The sequence below is a fragment of the Sinohyriopsis cumingii genome, unplaced genomic scaffold (assembly GCF_028554795.1).
Source record: "Sinohyriopsis cumingii isolate HCF-2022 unplaced genomic scaffold, ASM2855479v2 utg000229l, whole genome shotgun sequence".
NCBI lineage: Eukaryota > Metazoa > Mollusca > Bivalvia > Unionida > Unionidae > Sinohyriopsis > Sinohyriopsis cumingii.
Genome location: NW_028315879.1, coordinates 4,328,904 through 4,349,922, shown reverse-complemented (window position 1 = coordinate 4,349,922; position 21,019 = coordinate 4,328,904). Strand labels below are relative to the sequence as shown.

At 42.3% G+C, this 21,019-nt stretch overlaps 1 protein-coding gene across 1 annotated transcript in view; it reads left to right on the top strand.

The window, feature by feature from the left end:
* Nucleotides 1–21,019, top strand: part of LOC149774465 (cadherin-23-like) — a 106,218-nt gene that overhangs the window by 54,426 nt on the left and 30,773 nt on the right. The window contains exons 7-8 of the mRNA XM_089945123.1: nt 19,219–19,337; nt 20,164–20,329. Of these exons, the coding sequence (XP_089801249.1) occupies nt 19,219–19,337; nt 20,164–20,329 (285 nt within the window). The remainder of the gene's footprint in view (nt 1–19,218; nt 19,338–20,163; nt 20,330–21,019) is intronic.

Genomic DNA, 21,019 nt, shown 5'->3' with positions numbered 1-21,019 from the left:
TCCCTCTCTTCTTCTGAAGAATTCCTCTTTTCTTTTCACTCCTCTTGTTTCTTTTTTGGGCAATCTGGAGACCAATGTCCTTTTTCTTGACAATAATAACAGGTATCTTGACTTTTGTCTTTTTTAGCCCCTGTTTTTGTTCTTTTTTGACGGTCTGGACACTCTGAAGACCAATGCCCTTTCTTCTGACAGATATAGCAAGTATCTTGGCTTTTATCTCGAAAGGAAGGAGAGTAGTCCGTCGGCTGGTCTGAAGAGAATTTTCTAATGACCCCTCGCAAAGCTCTGACGAAACGTTCGATTTGGTTAGTCTCTTCCATCGTTGTGCTCGGCTTGAGAGTGAAATGAATAGTGAAAGAATAAGACACACACCCTTTTATATACGCTGGTTTCCCATGACTATAAATTAGTCTATGGTGTTTACACTTGAGTCATTTGACGTTTTGCACTCAAGATGAAACGATCCTATTCATTCGAGAAGAAAGAAGAAGAAAGTAAGAGGCAGAAACGTGATCTATCGCCTCGTACCAGAGCTGAAGTCTTGGCACAAATTCATGCCAGTGATTTTGAAGAGGACATGAGTGAACCAGAATCCGAACCCTCTAAACCAAGTTCACCACCCTTAGTCAACCCTGAAAAATACTATTCCATTCGAGAGACGGAAAAGCGCTCCTCTAGAAAATTTAGAACCACGGCTTACAAATACACGGTGAAGTTTAAAGATTTCAAGGCTGAAGTACCGTTAGAGAAAGCAGAAGTGTTCATCACTGGGGTGTGGGATTCTTTGCTCACCGCACTCAAGCGACAATGTCAACCCAAAGAAGACGATCGCTTAAGACTTTCCATACAACACGACGGTTTGAAATCCCCTGTTTGGATCGAGTTTAGCACCCCTGCAGAATTGACCGCTTCCAAAGTCATGGACAAGATTCAACACGTACAACAATCTAATGACCAGTTTGACATCACCGATGGAAAAGCCACACTGGACATGACCCACGTCTCTCCTCCTCAAGGGACTGGACGCAAAAAGATCTTATTGGTGGACGACCTTCGCAACACCAAAACAAGTCTCGTCCGAATTAACAACCCTCAAGACCAGATGTGTTTAGCCCGTGCCATCGTGGTGGGACGAACCTATGCCAACAAGAACGATACGGTAGAATGGAAAAGAGCCTGGAAAACTATTCGACAATCGGACCGAGCCAAACAACGAAACGAAGCAGAACTCCTGTTACAACAAGCTGGCCTGTCCAAAGACACACCCTGTGGCATTCCTGAAATGCAAAAATTGCAAGATGTCCTAGTTCCACGATACACCTTGAAAGTGCACCCTCAAGAAATGCGCGGGCCTCTGTTGTTTCGAGGCCAAGATTTTAAGGACGGAAAATACATTCATGTTTATTATCACGATGACCATTTCGATACCATTACCACCATCACCGGATTCCTGGGATATGTTTATTATTGTGAGAAATGTAATTATGGTTATAACAATCGAGAGCAACACAAACATTGTGGAATGAAATGCCCAGGATGTTTGGCCTCTCCACCCTGTCTGAGCGAAGGACCAGTGCCTTGTTCAACTTCTCTGCGCACGTTTGTCAGCCCTACCTGTACCAACAACATTTGAAAACACAAGGTTCACAGAAGAAATGTGCTTGTCAACTGCTGAGATTGTGCCCTACCTGTGGACAAGGCATACTTACCAATAATGCCAAGGCACACGTATGTCGAGGAAAGAAAAAATGTCACATTTGTCACCACATCGTGGACTTGGAACACCAATGCTACGTGCAAAAATACCAACCCCCACCAGAGAAAGAGGACGGTCACAAGAAGAAAAGCAATTTCATCTTTTTCGATTTCTAATGCATGCAAGAGACCGGTATTCACATTTCTAATTTCTGCGTGGCTCATCGAGCGTGCGAGTAGTGCATTCAAGAACCTATCTTCAGTCATTGCCCTCACTGCAGCAAGATTCCTGGAGGGCGTGAAAAAATCTTTCGGGGACTGAACACGTTAGCCGATTTTGCACAATGGGTTTTAGACCCTATCGACAAGACATGGAGCCAAGAGGACATCGAACGTTACGGAGATTGTCATCGTCATGCCACGGTGATGGCTCACAATTTCTCCGGATACGATGGACAGTTTCTTTTGAGGTACTATACGGAACAAGGCACCGAGCGTCCTAAAGCGACTTTGAACGGAGCCAAAATCATTTTCATGCAAGTGGGACAAGTGCAGTTTAAAGATTCGATGAGCTATTTGGCCATGCCTTTGAGTCGAATGCTAAAACGTTTGGAATGACAGAAATGGCTAAAGTGTACTTTCCACACTTTTTTGATACGGAAGCCAACCAACACTCCGTTCTACCCCATTTACCTGAGGCTCACTATTACGACCCCGACAACATGCGTACCGAACAACGAGAAGCTTTCTACGCTTGGTACCAGGCTCACGCCTCGAACCCTTTCGACTTTCAGGAAGAAATGCTAAAGTATTGTCGTTCCGACGTGGACATTTTACGGCGTTGCTGTGGAAAATTTCGAGAACTGTTCATGGAACACGGAGGGGTCGATCCTTTGAAAGAAGCTTGCACCATTGCCAAAGCGTGTTCCTTAGTGTATCGACAACGATTCATGCCTGAAAACACCGTGGCTGTCATCAGCCCTCAAACGACCCACTTTGTCAAACGTCAATACTCGGTCAAAGCCCTACGTTGGTTGCATTACTTGTGTGACAAGGAAGATAAGTGGATTCAGCATGCCCGCAACGGAGGGGGTGAAAAGACCATCGGAACGTATTCGGTCGATGGCTGGGACTTAGAAAACCCCAAGATCGTGTACGAGTTTAACGGTTGCTTATTTCACGGATGTCCCGTCTGTTACCCTGATCGTAGCACTAAAAATCAGTTTTTACAACGAACCATGGAAGACTTGTACCAGGACACTTGTCAGCGGCGCCTAAAGTTGGAACAGGAAGGATACCAAGTGGTGGAAATGTGGAAACACGAGTACGATCACCGCATGAAAACCGATCCCGAGTTTAAACGCCTCGTGGAAAGTTACCAGTTCATGGACCCCCTGAACCCGAGGGATAGTTTGTACGGAGGAAGGACCAATGCCACCTGTTTGCTGTACCAAGCCGACGAAGAGAAAGGAGAAAAAATCAAATACTTGGACGTGTGTTCGCTGTATCCCTACGTGTGCAAATATTGTCGCTTTCCTGTAGGGCACCCACAATTGCTGACGGAACACATCGACCTGAAAAACATTCGACAATACGAAGGCTTGATCAAGTGTAAAGTTTTGCCTCCCACAGACTTGTACCATCCCGTCTTACCTCACCATTGTCAAGGCAAACTGATGTTTCCATTGTGCAGTACTTGTGCCGAAACGTGCAAGCAAGATCAGCCTTGTCACCACACCCAGGAAGAACGTGCCTTGACGGGAACCTGGGTCAGCGTAGAATTGTTCAAAGCTCTGGACATGGGATACCAACTGTTAGAAGTGTACGAAATTTGCCACTTTTCCAAGACACAACAATACCACAAGGGTGATCCCACGCAGAAAGGCATTTTCGCTGACTACGTGGATGCCTTTTTGAAACTGAAGCAAGAAGCCAGCGGCTATCCGTCCTGGTGTCACACTCCCGAAGACCAAATACAATTCAAAGAGAAATACTATGAACAAGAAGGCATCTCTTTAGACCACATCGAGAAAAACGAAGGCAGGCGATCGTTTGCCAAAGTGATGTTAAATTGCTTGTGGGGTAAAATGGCACAACGACCGTGTTTACCCAAGACGGAATATTTGACAGAACCTTCCCGCTACTTCCAGATGATTCACGACAAAACCAAATACATGAAACACGTGGACGTCGTTCGAGAGGATTTGATCTTGGTCAATTACGAAGAAGATCTGGACTTCGTACAAGACGACCCTTTTGGAAATGTCATCATTGCGGCTTACGTGACAGCTCATGCTCGCTTAAAATTGTACGAAGCTTTAGAACTGTTAGGGGAACGCATCCTGTACTTTGACACGGACAGTTGCATTTACATCCATCACCCGAGTCAACAGCACCCTAACATCGAAGGAGACCGTTCAGGAGCCTGGACAGACGAGCATCCCGACGACAAGATTCTAAATTTCGTCAGTGGCGGTCCCAAAAATTATGGCTACGAATACCGGGACAAACAAGGAGAAGTGCACACGACGTGCAAAGTGAAAGGACTGACTCTGAATTATCGTACCAGTCGTGTGGTCAACTTTGGGGTATTGAAAGAAGCCTTGTAATCGGGAGAGGATGGAAACTTTAAAGTGACCACTCACCAACCGAGCAAGATTGTACGTTTACCCACTCACCACATCGTCAGTCGGCCCTTGGAAAAAGTCTATCACATCGTGTACCAGAAGCGAGTTCGACTTCCCAATCATTTCACCTTACCGTATGGACACGTTGGTATAAAACATTGGTTGTAAGAGGATAGTCACACGCTAGAAGGATGACTTCGCCACAGCAAGAATCGAGTGAGAAACCCGATGAGAACTCCAAGTTCAAACCCTACCATTTTCCAGTCTTCTTACCTGACTATTGTGATTGTGCCAGTCGATTGGACACGTTTCAGAAATGGCCTACGGATAGGGAAGGATTACCTTCTTCCCATGTTTTAGCTAGAACAGGATTTGTCTACTTGGGACCTGAGTCAGGATTGGGATACGAGGTACAGTGTTTCGCTTGCGGACTGAAGTTACGAATGGATCTATGTATCTATAAAGATTCAGCTATTCTGGAACATACTCGATGGTCTCCGCACTGCCCTTACCTTTCTATGGCCTTTCCACCCATCACACTACGGTACAATGTTGACGGTACCTTAGAGACGGTACCTTCCAGAACAAGACATAAAAAACATAAAAAAGGAAAGATGTACAAGCTGGAGACTGCATTGCGACTAGTATAAAAAGGGGGCTATGGTCAAGATCGATAGTTCATTGTGACTACCAAGACCGAGCGATCAAGACGAATACTTTCAGAGAAACACAGAACAAGTTGTTTAGAAAAGCACAATTCAAGTGTGAGGCTTCGGAAGTGGAATGCGATTGTGAGCCTTGCGATGGGTACGATGCTGTACGTTGTGACCTTAGCGATGCCGTAAAGCATCATGGGAACTTTAGTGTCACTACCCCTATCATGGAAAGGGATGCTGTGCGTGTCAAACCTGAGGGATGCGAAAGTGATGCCGCTCGTCCTCTTGGACATTTTACTGGGTTTCGTTTTAAAGAAGGATGTTCACCTTCACGTCTACCCCCCTACGGATGTCATCCAGCCCTGAGCAAACTCCTGCCCGTGTCACTCAACCCTCATCGAAACGAACCTGTGAAAGACGAATATTCGTTTCCTGTGCGTTTGTCAGAATACTGCGACTTTGAAAATCGTCTTCAATCGTTCAAAGGAAAATGGCCTAAGTATCTGGGAGGACCGACCCCCGAAGAATTAGCCAGAGCCGGATTTTTCTACTTGGGCGAAGGAGATAAAGTCAAGTGCTTCAGTTGCGGTGTGTCACTTCATTACTGGGAACCGCAAGATTCGGCCTACGTAGAACATGCTCGATGGTCACCGAATTGTCATTACTTACCCTTAGTGGGACCGAGACATTGAAGTAACTTACCATAATCTGTTCATGGATACTTTGCAAGAGAACATTCGTGCTTTGCCTGTGGAGTTGAGAGAACGCATTTACCGAGAGCTGGTCAAAATACAAGTGAAACGTAAAGAACAATTGCATCCGTTACGTCACCGGTGTTTGAACCACTGGTACCTGAATGCTATACAAGGACTGATTGAGTTGAAAGTGTTCCTATTTACTCGTCGATTTGAAACCTACGGATTTGCGATTTCGTACCCACTTGTTTCACCACTGGTGCCAAGACGGAGGGCCTGTCCTGCACACGTCTCCGTCCTCGACTTCATTTCACTCCACATAAAAAAATCTATAAAAACCTCAGACCCTTTTTCGTCTGTCTCACACAACGTCAACATGATGTCCCTTCAGTCGCATCTTCCCGTCAAATTGATTCGTGCCTTGTATGGCATCAGTCGAGAAAAAAATCCACAAATACGAGCTCGTGTCTTAGAAGCTAGTCTCAAAGAAGTCTTACGATGGTTCAAGGTGACGGCACGTCAAATACTCCAAGGAATCATTCAGATTCCTCATCAAACCAAACGCTTTTTCGATCGAAACAAAGTCGCTTTGGTCCAACTGGCCGATCCCCGCATCGACACTCAAACCAAAAAACAAATCATTTTGAAACCTGGAGGGAGCGGTACTCTAGGAGGGGTCATCATTCGCTCTCTCTTAAGATGGGATCCTAATGCCCCTAAAGTTATCCTCAAGAAAAAAGTCCAACGAAGCCCCAAGAAGAAAAAGAAAAAGACCATGTCCCCAAGAAGAAGAACTTCTCCAGTGGCAGGACCCACCTCTTATCAGACACCACCCCGGAAAAAGAAAAGAAGCCCCCAGAAAAAGAAACAGAGAAAAAGTCCCCAGAAAAAGAAAAGCCCACAGAAGAAAACTAGTCGCAAGAGAGGCACTTCGGCATCCGGCATCCTCACGTTCATCCACTTCTCCGTTGATGACACCAAGAACTGAAGAGTACTTGGAGACGTTGATCACACCAAGAACTTGTCCGTTGATGACCCCAAAAAGAACTTCCCCATTGGCAGGACCCTCCAATTTAGCGGCAGTGGCTGGTGCTCACAAAGTACCTTCTCCCAAAATCAAAGTCCAAGAAAGATCGGGCATGTTACAAAGTTTACTGGATTTGTCCAAGCAAGAACTGGCTCGATTTAGTCCGTTACGCACCCCTGCACGACGTGTCATACCTGTCCTCAAATTGATACGACGTAAAGACAATCAGTGGCGACGCGTTCCAGTATAAAAAAGGTGTGTGACCAAGTAGGGTATCAGTGTTTTTTGGTGCTCCTGAAGACTCAAAGATGTCACCCTCCAGAAAACCCCAAGGAAAGAAAAGGAAAGGACTACCACCACGTTTAGTCAAACATGGGGACATGTTATCTGTCCTGTCCAAAGCTTCTCCACCTCTACGAAAAAAACTCATTCAATCGGCCTCCAAAGAGGTCATCGATACCGTGTGCGAATGTTGTTTGAACGTTTTGAAAGGCACGATCCCTTTGTCCAAACACCAGAAACAATGCTTAAGCAAACATCGTCATGTTCTTCGCCAAATGGTTCAAAAGAAAATTCCCATTCGTCAAAAGAAGAAGATGTTGGTTGAACGTGGAGGCATTTTACCCCTCTTGTTAGGCCCCATACTGAAAGGAGTCTTGGGAACCATGTTGAGAGGACTGGTGGGAGCAAGATAAAAAGGCCCTCGGAAGTCCCAAGATCTCAGAATCGACCCCTGACAACCCCATGGAAGGACGAAAACTAGCTTTAGTACCTTACAAACGATGGATGGAATACCATCGGTGGCAAGAACAACGCACCCCGCATTTACCTCCCAATCCCAATTTGAGCGAGATGTCCCAGTTACAACACGAATTGCAGTCCTTGATGGATCGCCAAGATTTCTCCGAAACAGAAAAATCGCAAAAGTACGGTCAACTTTTGCAACGACTGCAACTCTTTCACCAGAAAGCTTTAGCCGAAACAGCTCTACCCACTCTGAAAGATTTTAAGACCTTGATCAAAAGTCCAGCACCATCAGCAGTACCAGTACCAGTCCCAGCAAAACCAGTGACCAAGACAGAAAAAGAAGAAGAAGAAGGGTTTCAAACTCCACCAGAAAAAGTACGCAAGTTAACAACACCACCTACCTCCAGAATTGGATGGATTAAAAAGATGATGGCCACCCCTTCTTCATCACAAGAGAAAAAGAAAGTGAAGACAGAAGTGAAGACAGAAGTGAAACAAGAACCGATATCCCCCGCTCAGACATCCTCCTCTTCAACACCTATTGCCGGTCGCACACGCAAAGCATTGCAGTCCAAAAAAATACCCCAAGAGAAAAAAAGTAGCATCCTCCAAGAGTGGGTGCCTTATCAACACACCAACCAACACAAAAAATGGAAAAAGTCTTAGCCAGCATTTACTACGATCCCTCGCATCCTGCAGGTTACGCAGGAGTTCAAAAATTGTATCGTGCTGCCAAAACTCGACTGAAAAGTCTCCGTTTACCTCAAGTGCAACGATGGTTACAAGAACAAGCTACCCACACTTTACACAAACCCATTCGACGCAAGTTTGCCAGAAGTCGCACCCGAGTGGAAGGCATAGATCATCAATGGCAAGCCGATTTAGCCGATGTCTCTCGTTTGGCCAGCTACAATCGTGGCTACAAATATTTGTTTTGTGTCATCGACGTTTTTTCCAAATTTGCCTGGGTCGTGCCCTTGACTTCCAAATCGAGCAGCGAGTTAGTGCGAGCCCTGCAACGGGTGTTGAAACAAAGCGGTCGTCACCCTCTTCGATGGCAAACGGACAAAGGCACCGAATTTCTGAACCAAGCTTTCCAAAAAGAATTAAAGAAACGTGCCATTCATTTTTTTACCACCGAGAATCCCGAAACCAAAGCCAGCATCGTGGAACGTTTTCAACGCACTTTGAAAGAACGCATCTGGAAATATTTTACCCATCACCACACTCTGAAGTACATCGACATCTTACCGCACCTAGTGCAAGCGTACAACCAATCTTACCATCGAAGCATCGGACGTGCCCCGCAAGAAGTGACTCCCGACAACGAAGTGTTGGTGTTTGAGCGCCTGTTTGGTACGTCCCCGACGAGGGCTGTCCCCAAGAAAAGTGGAGAGTTGGCCGTAGGAGATTGGGTGCGCATTGGCAAAACCAAACGCACTTTTGACAAAGGTTACTTACCTAACTGGACGACCGAACTGTTTCGTGTCACTGGACGAGTGCATGGCCGTCATCCTGCCGTCTATAAATTGGAAGACATGAACGGAGAAGTGCTCAAAGGAACGTTTTATTTACCCGAGTTACAACGTGTCACCAAAAAAGAAGACGACGTGTACGACATCGAAAGCATTCTCGAACGCAGAACCCGTAAAGTGGGCAAACGACGTGTCAAAGAAGTGAAAGTACGTTGGAAAGGATATCCACCCAGGTTTGATTCTTGGATCGACGCTTCGCAAGTCATCGACTATAAAAAGAAGTGACCATCATGCCCTTTCACACAGACGCAGCTACGTCGACCACTCCTCCTTCACCCAGTTCTTCTGTGCAAGATTTACAAAAACAACCTTTGTGGGTGTGGTGCGGAGAACGTGTGCCTAAAACGCAAATCGTCTTTTTCTGCCAAATCTTCGTGGTGTATTGTGTTATCGGGGCAGCCATCGCTAATTTGAGTTTGCAAGAAGGAGACAAACAATTGTGGACTATTTTATTGAGCAGTTGCATCGGTTACCTGCTTCCCAATCCCTCCCTGAAATTCTCCTCGAACGGGAACCTTGTGTCCAGTGCCAGTGTCAGTAACCACTCCAACAACAACCACAACCAGAACCCCATTTTGGGCGGAGACACGCCTCTGACGTCCAGTAACCCCTCGGAGAGCCACATAACTCTGGAATTAGGAGTCACCAAAACCAATTTAACTTAACCTTATCCAGTGACAGTTCCATGGAAGTGTTTCCCAACAACACGTTGTGCTGTTACACGGCCAAATTACCTCAAGCCATCCCCTTAGATCACGAAGCCCATTGGGAAGTGGCTTTAGTGGAAATCATTCACCCGACCCAAGTCCACAATGTCCTTTCCAATCAAAATGTTTTTGATGTGGAAGTTCATGACGAGCAAGTGCAAAAGTACTTGAATAATGTCAAATATGACAAGAAAACCTATAATGAGAAAACTCAAACGTGGACCTACCACTTGTTTCTTCCCCCAGGCTATTATTTTAGTGGTCAACATTTGGTCAGCACCATAAGTTCCAGGTTTAATGTCGTGTTTCTGAAAGCTTTGGAGCTTGCCAGTTAAAGTGTCACTATGGAGTACCACAAAGCAGCTCGTCGCTTCTTGATGAAATTTGAGCGGAGTAAAATCGTGTCCATTGTATTTTGTCCTGAATTGTTTGACATGTTGGGCGGGAACATGGAGCTGAGGAAGATAGTAGAACAAAAACCCGAATTACCAGTCATTTACGACAACGAGTCTTTTGCCAAGCTTTTTCGTGCCCCAGTAGAACTGAACTTAGGACTGAATTTGATGTTTGTGTACTCCGATGTGGTGGAGTACAACGCGGTGGGACACACCTCCGTACCGTTACTGCGTGTCATTCCTTTCAAAGTGGATTCTGCCACGGTCACTGACGAGGAAGGTGGAAACACTTACCACGTCCACCGCGAATTTGTCCATCCTCACTATTTGCCGGTCAGCAAGTCGTATTTGGACACGGTCAACATTGCTATAAAAGGAGATCTGGGACAAAATATTCCATTCACCAAAGGAAAAGTCACGGTGAAACTCCATTTTCGAAAACGGTTCTCTCACGACTCGTAAGTCATGTATCCAGTGTACCGAGGGGTTGCACGACAGCGAGGACACGGTTTAGGAGACATGTTAAAATCAGCCTTTCGTTCGGTGGCCCCGGTGTTGAAACCGATGGTGACACGCGGATTGCACGCCTTGAAAGATGCGGCACTGACGCAAGGCAAAGAATTTCTCCAAAATGTCATCATCGACAAACAAAACCCTAAAGAAGCCTTCATGAGGGCAGGCAAAAATGTCTTGCTGCAAACGGGCAAAGACCTTTTGGGCCGACGAGACACACCTATAAATGCCCTGCACGCTACCGAGTCAGGCATTCAGCAAGGACAAGGCAGAAAGAGACGACGAAGAAAACACCCTTTCACCAGACTTCAAGCTAGAAAGGCCAAGAAAAGAAGAACCGTTCGAGACTTAGACGTTTTCGATTATTGAGATACAGAAAAAAAATGATGCACCGAGAGTCATGTGCTTGTTCCAAGTCGGAACTGGATATATTTGCCATGCCCCCCACGATGATGACGATGCAAGAATCCCAGTGGGTGGAATTTCATCCCGTCTCCTCTTTGACGGATTCAGCTCCCATCGAGTTTGACATCAAAGGACAGCCCGAAGATTACATCGATCTAAATAGCAGTTACCTGTATTTGAAAGTCAAAGTGAGCAAAACGGACAACAGCAATCCTGGAGCAATGATAGGGTAGCTCCTGTTAACAATTTCATGCATTCCTTGTTCAGTGAAGTGGACTTGTACTTGAATAACAAACTGGTCAGCAGCAGCATGGATACTTACCCATATCGTGCCTACCTGGAAAATCTCTTGACGTACGGAAAAGAAGCCAAGAATACTCATTTGGATGCTTGCGTGGTATGGAAACCTGACACAGCGGGTACAACCACGTTTAACGACACAGCCCTGACAGAAGATGACAGTCCTCACAATGTGGGGTTTAACACACGTAGAACTAAAATTCTGCAAGGGCGAAGTTTAGAACTGATGGATCGTTTGCATTTGGACATGTGGTTACAAGAAAAGTATTTGCTGAACGGAGTAGATGTCCGCCTGAGACTGAATCGTAGCAGTGCCACTTTCCATTTGATGGCCCATACCAATCAATACAAAACTATCATTCAAGAAGCCAGACTCTACGTGCGACGCGTGGAAGTGTTACCTACAGTGGGAAACGACATCAGTCAGACGTTGAGCAGAACCACCGCCAAGTATCCGATCCGACGAGTGGAAGTAAAAACCTTCACCATTCCCACTGGACAGCGATCCATGATCGAAGATCATCTGTTCCAAGGACAGTTACCCAAGCGTTTGATCGTTGGTATCGTCAGGAATTCATCTTTCAATGGAGTTCACAACGAAAGTCCTTTTGAGTTTCAACACTTTGGCGTGTCGAAGATTGAAGTCAGTCGCTATGGCAAGACCTTGTGTACCCGACCTTTCGAACCTAACTTTACCCAGAACAATTACTTGAGGTCGTACTTGTCCCTGTACGAAGCCACGGGACAGTTAGGAACCAACACCATTCACGGTATTACGTACGAGGATTATGCAGGAGGCTATGCTTTGTAGGGTTTTGATTTCACTCCAGACCAAGGCAGCGACGAGGGACATTTCCACCCTATAAAACCTGGCCAGATTCGTGGGGAAATTCAGTTTACATTCCGAGACTCCGCTATTACTAATCCAACGTTGAACGTCATCCTGTATGCAGAATTCGATAATACCATAGAAATCAACAGTATGAGAGAAGTCATTCTAGATTACTAGAAGCCATGGAAGACTGTTATCCCTCTTTAACTAGTGGAGAACCTTTGGACATGAAATGTGAAGAGACTGTGGAAGAAGAAGTGATCATGATGAAGTCGAGATGGCCAGAACAAGAAGCCCATTTAGTCTCCTGTTTTGCCAAACACTTGGCCGAAAAAATGACGGAATTGATCAAGAAAAATTGCTATGGATGTCAAAACGATCATCCCAGTCAAATTCAACACGATAAATGCCTGATGTTGAGTCAAGAAGAAAAATTGGACGAGTATCTGGACGAAGCTTGGAGTCTCATCTCGGACGAAGACGTGTTGCACCAGTGGTATAAAGACTTGCGTGAACATTCTTGTCCACCATTAACCACTCAAGAGATCCATCGTATCGAAGCTCTCCTGAATCAGAGTGAGGAGAAGAAACGAAGAAACGGTTATTTGTCAGACATTTTCAAGCAAAAAGTCAGGATCGAATTGACGACTTATTATTACCTGTGAAGAAGAAAACACACAAAACAATGGATACCTGGGAACTTTATTACCTTTTGAACCACAGTTCGTATACGGCTTCTTGGAATCCTGTCGTCTGTGTTAAAGATGAACTCCCTCATCGCAAACCTCAAGGCCATCAAGCTTACGTGATCAACACGGACGATAGTCATCTCCCAGGAACCCACTGGGTAGCCGTTTACTTTCCTCAAGCAGGATGTGTGGAATATTTCGATTCGTACGGATTGCCCCCTTTGGAAGACGATATCATTGACTTTATGAGAAGAAATGCTCAGACCACCCGATTCAATAATGTGAAATTACAAGGCACAGATTCCTTGGTGTGTGGACAATATTGTGTGTATTTTCTGCATCATCGCAGCCTGGGCTATTCCTTAGAACATTTAGTGACTCATTTTGATCCTCGTTCTTCTTCTAGAAACGATGTGAAAGTAGATCGATGGTTCTGTGACCATTATGCTTATCTTTTGTCTCAAGCTAGGAAACGTAGTGTCCATCAATGGCCTAATGACTTCCAACAGTGGAAATCACAATTTCATTCACAACGTTGTCAGCCCTGTTTAAAGTAGACTGTGAATTGAAAAAAATGTTTGTGATTTGAAAAAAAATTGTTTGAAAAAATGTTTGATGTTATAATGTTGGATTATTGTTAAAAAATGTTAGAGTTGTTGTTTAGTGTTAAGTGATTATTGAATAAAAAATGTTGTGTTTTGAAAACAAATGCCTTTGTCTTTTGTTTGCCTATAAGAATGTTTGATTGATGCTCTTTGACTTCTTACTATCCCTTTCATGTCATTCATTGAACGTTGCGGCTCGAAAACCGTGGAGGGGATGTTTTCCTTCACGTCCGCGCTTTGACTTTAAGAACAGGGGTTGTTTCCAGTCTAACCATCCATTGTCGACTCATCCTCCTACGAAGATGTGCTCCAAACTAGCTAAGCTAAACGAAGCCTACGTGAATTTGCATAGGGTCAGACACAGTCTGATACCGAAGCCAGAAGAGATAGAGAATGTGAGAATGTTAAAAGTCACTGAAGACCTGATAGAAGAGCTCTTCAGAGAAGAAGTGAACAGGGAGAAAGAAGAATGGACAGAGAAGTACAGACTTCAGAGACAGCAGCAACAGCAGCAACAGCAACAACAACAACAACAACAGCAGCAGCAACCTGAAGCTGACAGAGGCTTTGTCGATTGTCGTATCGACACCAAAGAGTTCTTCTTCTCTTTCCGAAGAAGCAGACCTATCACCAGAAAGTCTATCCTCAGAGGACATCGCATTCTTAGAAACTAAAAAAGATTGCCATAACAAACAAAAAACAAAAAAAAAACAGCCCTTTTCAGGGCTACCCAATACTCAAGAAAAGAAATAACCATCAATTTGCCAATGTGTGTGTGTGTGTGTGTGTAGGTAGAGTAGTGTGAATATAAACACTAACTCTTTTTTTAAAAATGTGAAGGTATGTGTTTGTGTATAAGATTGTGTGTCTGTAAGTGCTCACGTACGTTGGTGTGGATAGTAGATTAATATGATGTTTGTTTTTTTGGCTGTTTGAGGTGTGGGGAGAGTAGATTTGGGGTTGGATTGTATTGCTTTGCGTATGTGGATAGTCTATTGAAGTGATTAATGAAAAAATTTTTTAGAATAGGAATGGGTAGCATAAAAAAGTGAGTGAGTGTTTCTTTTAGGTCCGCGCGTTGTTTCTTTGGTCATGATCTAGGTAAGATCAATTTTATGTTTTTAGGGGGATGTTTTCCTTCACGTCCGCGCTTTCACTATAAATTGAAACTCGCTGGACAGTCTAGCTACCCTGTTCATTCGTTGACAAAACAATGAATACAAGAATTGTGAAACTGCTAGAACTCCATATGCACCTGGAATATGCCAGGCGCATACTAAATGAACTGGCCGCGGAGGCCATTGTCGAAGAAGCAAGGATGAAAGAGGAGGAGGAGGAAAGAAGAAGAAAAGAAGATGAGGAGAGAAGAAACAAAGAAGAGGAGAGAGGAAATTTCAGAATCCCAGAGACAGAAAATTGGGATTCTGAAGCCACATATCCCGCCTCTGCACTCCCAAGAAGAAAGGTGAAAGGAGACTGGGGAAGAAGATGCGTGTGTGGCGCCAGGCCAGGAAGCTGCCATCATTAGATAGGTGCATCTGGAGTTCAAAAAAAAAACCAACAGCCCTTTTCAGGGCTACCCAATGCTCTAGAAAAGAAGTAACCATCAATTCGCCAATGTGTGTAGGTAGAAATGAAAAAGTAGGGGGATGTTTTCCTTCACGTCCGCGCGTTGTTTGGTCATGATCTAGGTAAGATCAATTTTTATGTCTTGGGGGGATGTTTTCCATCTTTTCGTATAAGAACCCACAGTATTCGTCGTTCAAACCATTCTACAGAGAAGATGGCTTCAAACCACCTCGATAAATTGCAAACATTGCAAGACGTCCTTGACAATTTGGGCATGATGGAACAAATGCTAGTGAGACTAAATGAAGACCACTATTCTTATAGTCCGCATAGAGTAAAAATGGAGATTAACAACTTAAGAAAAGTAAAGGACATGATAAGTGGTGTGATGAAAGAAATAAAGGAGGAGAAGGAGGATGAAGAGGAAAGGATAAGGATAAGAGCATGGAACGAAAAAATTGAAAAAGAAGAAGAAAATGAGAAGAGGAAGAAAGAAGAGGAGGAGAAGAAAGAAGAGGAGGAGAAAAAAAAGAAGAGAAAGAGTGTAGGAGAGAAAATAAGAAGTTGGTGCAGAAAAAGAAGAAATTAGAAGCAGAAGAAGAAGAAAAACCAAAGGCCCTTTTCAGGGCCACCCATATTTCTCGAAAAGAGAATGACTTTCCATTGCCTACCCCTTCTTTTTAAATTAAAAAAAAAACAAAACAAAAAACAAATTCCATGTTCAATTTCCCCCTTGTTTCTAAATAGACCCACACTTTATTCCCCCATGTTCAATTCCCCTTGAGGCTAGAGTGACCCAAGACTTTTTTCCCCATGTTCAATTCCCCTTGAGGCTAGAGTGACCCAAGACTTTTTCCCATGTTAAATTCCCCTTGAGGCTAGAGTGACCCACGATTTTTCTCCATGTTAATTTTCCATTGAGGCTAGAGTGACCCAGGAGTCTCTGTAATGATAACTCCCATTGAGGCTAGGGTGACCCACTTCACTACTCATAACAATTTAAAAAAAACTATCGCCCAGTTTCTAATCTCCCATTCATATCAAAAATTTTAAAAAATGGTTGTTCTATCCCAGCTTATATCTCATCTAAATTCAAACAGTCTTTTTAGCAATGTACAATCTGCATATCGCCCTTGCCACAGTACTAAAACTACTCTTCTAAAAGTAGTTATTGACATTCTCTTTGCGTTGGATAGCGGAAAGATTACAGTCCTCACCCTCCTTGATTTGTCTGCAGGATTTGACACAATAGACCATGATATATTACTTCACCGTCTCCAGCATGTATTTGGCATTCATGATACAGCCTTATTGTGGTCCAAGTCCTACTTGGTCAACAGGACACAAATTGTATCTGCAAATGAAATACACTCCAGCCCAGTTAATCTATGTTGTGGTGTTCCACAGGGGTCTGTTGTTGGACCTGTTCTCTTCATTTTGTACACTCAGTCGCTCTCAAGTGTCATAAATCATCATCCAGTGTCTCACCAATTATACGCTGATGACACCCAAATATACAAATCTAGCCACCCAACTGAAGTTGATGCTACCATCCAAGGTGTAGAGAGGTGCATTTCTGATGTGAACTCATGGATGACATGTAACAAGCTGCAGATGAATGATGATAAAACGGAGGCCATTCTGATCACAACACAAAGACTTTCTCATTCACATCCTTTACCTCAAACAATAAAGATCAGCAACACCAACATTAAATTCACACAGTCAGTACGAAACCTAGGTGTTACTCTGGACAGTACTCTCACATTGCCCCAAAGTGTCATGAACATATTCAAGGCTGCGTATCTTACGCTGAGACGCTCAGCTCAATTCGCAAATATCTTTCAGTTGATGCCACTAAAACATTCATGTGTTCATTAATACTTTCAAGACTGGACTATTGTAACTCAATTCTGTCTGGTTCATCTCAATATCTACTCCAGAAACTTCAAAAAGTTCAAAACACAGCTGCTTGGATCATACTTAGAGTACCACGATCAGAGCACGCCCCCCCCCCCCCGACTGCTCTGTACCCTTCACTGGCTATCCATTCGATCCAGGATCAAACACAAAATTTGTTCTCTGTGCTACGTTTTACTGTCGGATTCTAGTCCAACATACCTATCCGATCTCACCCATGTGTACACACCAGCAAGAAACTTACGCTCCTCTTCTGAGAATTGTATACTCATTATCCCCACTATGAAAACAAAGTCATATGGACAGCGTTCTTTTGCATACCAGGGCCCAGCAACGTGGAATGAATTGCCCACTGAACTTAGACAAAAAGACACAGTGATCACATTCAAGAGGGCTCTCAAAACACACTTATTTCGACTGCAAGAACAAACTTAAAGACTTAATAATGTTTCCTACCTGAAATATTCTCAGCATGTTTTTTATTTTTTAAAGTTTTTCTAATTTCTAATTTTCTAATTTCTGTTTGTTTTTGTAATTATATTATTATATGTTTTTTTTTTATCTTGTAGGTATTGTCTAATGTTGTAAAGTGCTTAGAGCTTCTAAAGATTAGGCGCTATATAAAGTCCTCATTATTATTATATATACTCAAGTTTATTTTCATCCGTTTCTAGACTGGTTCCCATTCTTCGAAACAAATAAGATCAAGAATCATTCCGGATTACAGCAGTCGGTCCCCCCTCCCAAAGATAAAGAAAAGACGCCTCCTCCAAAAGATAACAAGCCAAAAGGCGACAAAAAACATAAACGAAACAAACATAGCAAACAATCGCTTAATCTGCGAACAGAGGGCATAATATTTGTCGCTTTTGATGAGCTTGTTGGCACACGCACTAGTGAAGACCATGCTATTTCTAGATCGGGTGATGTCAAGCAAACTAACGCGTTCTTTGGCAGCAGCGTCAGCATGTTGAAGGTTCCTGCAGCAACACACACACACACACACACACACACACACACACACACACACTTTCCAGAACAAGTAATCTTTCATATTTTGCTGCTTATAGATAAATAATAATGCGCTGTACACGACAGTCATAGTGATTAAGATTTCCTTGCTCGCATTTTACTTTCTTGAGTATTCTTGAGCACATTTACCATTTAAGTTTGAAAATTTAATTTCTTTCATTGCGATACGGGTTAAACTTTAACTTCCTCAGTGAAGGATGTGTTTACCATGCTTGTTTCCTTGAGTGATGAAGGTTGTGTGTGGTAGGGTGGGAAATGAGGCAACTAAAATGTTGCTGTTTAATGAAACTATCTATCTATCTATCTATCTATCTATCTACCTATATATATATATATATATATATATATATATATATATATATATATATATATATATATATATATATATATATATATATATATATATATATATATATATATATACTAAACGTAAGATAATGCGCGAGCTAGCTGATCAAACATAAGAATTTGATTTCTTCTTCTGGCAAATAGGAAAATTTATATCCGCATGCATATAAGAAGATCGCTACATTATGAGCAAAATTGCTGTATATTCACTTCGTGGTATATAAATGGTACTCTCTCTCTCTGTCTGTCTGTCTGTCTGTCTCTGTCTGTCTGTCTGTCTGTCTCTGTCTCTCTCTCTCTGTCTCTCTCTGTCTCTCTCTCTCTCTCTCTCTCTCTCTCTCTCTCTATATATATATATATATATATATATATATATATATATATATATATATATATATCTTGCTGGATACACCACGTTAGAGCAGTGAAACCAAGCGCATTGCACCAAGAATAAACCAAAAACGACAAACACGGGCAAATAAAATTCTCATCTATTTACAGCCATCTCTTGTTCAGTTAAAATATTTCAACCATGTTGCCCATTACGCTCTCACATAGATGTACTACGTATTTTTGAAGTTCATCCTGGTATAATTGTTGCATTGATCATTACTTGCATGACATGTACAATTTAATATCCGGGACATAATTTACGGTTGCATCATTATACACTAAAATATAGATGGCATTGGTGAAACATATATTTTGAAGTTTGAATTTCGTTAGAAATAATTATGTATTTTTTTATTATTTTCAAACCATGTTTGTGTTTATTGTTGTCTTTTCTTTGATTTTGCTTGACTTTGATAAATACTGAATGAGAGACGAAAGCGTTTATTCTAGTTAAGAACTATTTGTTTTGCACTTTTCGTTGTCAATTTGCTGCATTTGTATATAATTTTGGGAAACATTTTCTTTAAGAACAAGTGACTGTTGGTTCTGTCTTAGCTGGCGCAGTCGCAACTCATTTGCTGGTATTTAAAGTGACCGACTCTTGCTCCACGGCCACCAGTACACTCACCATCACCGTCACCAACGCGGTAATGTAGTCAATAGTCGATATAGTGTTGTTAACTCATGTTCGTCCGTCTTGCAATAGTTACAACTAAAAAGAGAACTTTTCTTCTGATTTGTACATAACTTAAGCTGGTTATCAGAGCAAAATACAAGCATAGTTATATATTGTATCCTAGTGTAATGATTTAATTGTCAAATATAATTCCAATTTTGTACAACATTACAGGAACTGATGACAGTGATTCATTTCTCAAAATAAATTCTTAAATGTTAATTAGGTTGGGAATAAGCCAACTCTTACCTTTACAAAAGAATATTCTCCGTTCCAAAATTATAATTGTAAATCATATTTTATGTTCCAGGAAACTGAATAATTAATGATTTACACGAATTTAGTGACGCGACTGATGAGAAACCTGTGTATTTTTTCACGCAATGTTAAAACTACTTTGATTTAACGAATCCTCGGAACATATTGGTACAACCAGGGACTTTGTGTTTTTCATTCTTTTGAAGTTTTTTTAAAAAAATAAAATTCTGTAGATAATATTTTTATGCACATTTTATCGGTATAAATACGTTTTGTTTCTGTGTAAAATAGAAATAATGGAGATTTCAATAATCAATGTAGGAGACATATAATTGAAAAGAGGTAAACCATTAGCCAACATTTTAACGATTTGATCTTGTTGGTTCAATAATGTTGATATTTCCCACTGCATTTCTTGTTAGCTAGAAATGAATACTAACACTATCATTTTAAAGAAAAGACAGAAAGTAAAATTAGAAAACGTTTTTGTGATTCCCTGCTTGCTTAGTATAAATAACATTAATACGGTGCAATTACAGCCACCAACAATTCACAACCTGGACAATTCCACGTCGATCAGCGAGAACACTCAAGTGGCCACCTTGCTGTACACCTTGTCCGTCACGGATCCAACGGACACCGTCTCTTGTTCTCTTCTCACAGCTAGTGTTCCTTTTACTGTTCGGCAAATCTCTGGCTCCACTTGTGAGTTATTTTAATATAAATATTTTGACTAGAAACAGGGTTCGATTAAAAATGGCCAGTAGAGTAAATTGAACTTAGATTGGTACATAATGCTAAAATATTGAATGCAAAATAAGATATAACTGCATGATTCCCGCAAAATGTGTTTTCATTGAAAGACATGATGCCACGTGATATTTCTTCTTATTTTATGCTTATTTTGTCTCTGTTAACTTTACATTATCTGAATCGTGCAGTATTTTACGATACTGATCACCTTGATATTGCACTCACGTGCACAACACGTGTGGCTAGAAATAGTATAGTGCATTAGGAACTGTTTTGTAAACAGACAATGTACATGCGTGTAGTAGACGTTTAGGTTCTGGTTGATCAGATTTGTTTGTGAATTAACTAAATAAGCTGTTTCGTCCATTTAAAACTATAGATGATGAAGTTAATGATGTGGACGAGTTCACTGAGTCAGAAACGAAACTTTCACACAAGCACAAGAATGAACGTAGTATTAGCATGTCAAAAACAAACGTGAGAGACACAGTAATTGAAAATGCCGTTCTGAAAATTGAAACAGTTATTCAGGAGAAATATTCGTATATTTTTGGAAATATAATGGTGCAGACTATGACCAGTGATATTCAGGGTATATAAACAATATAGCACAGAAAAACATATCGTGGCCACGGGCTGTCG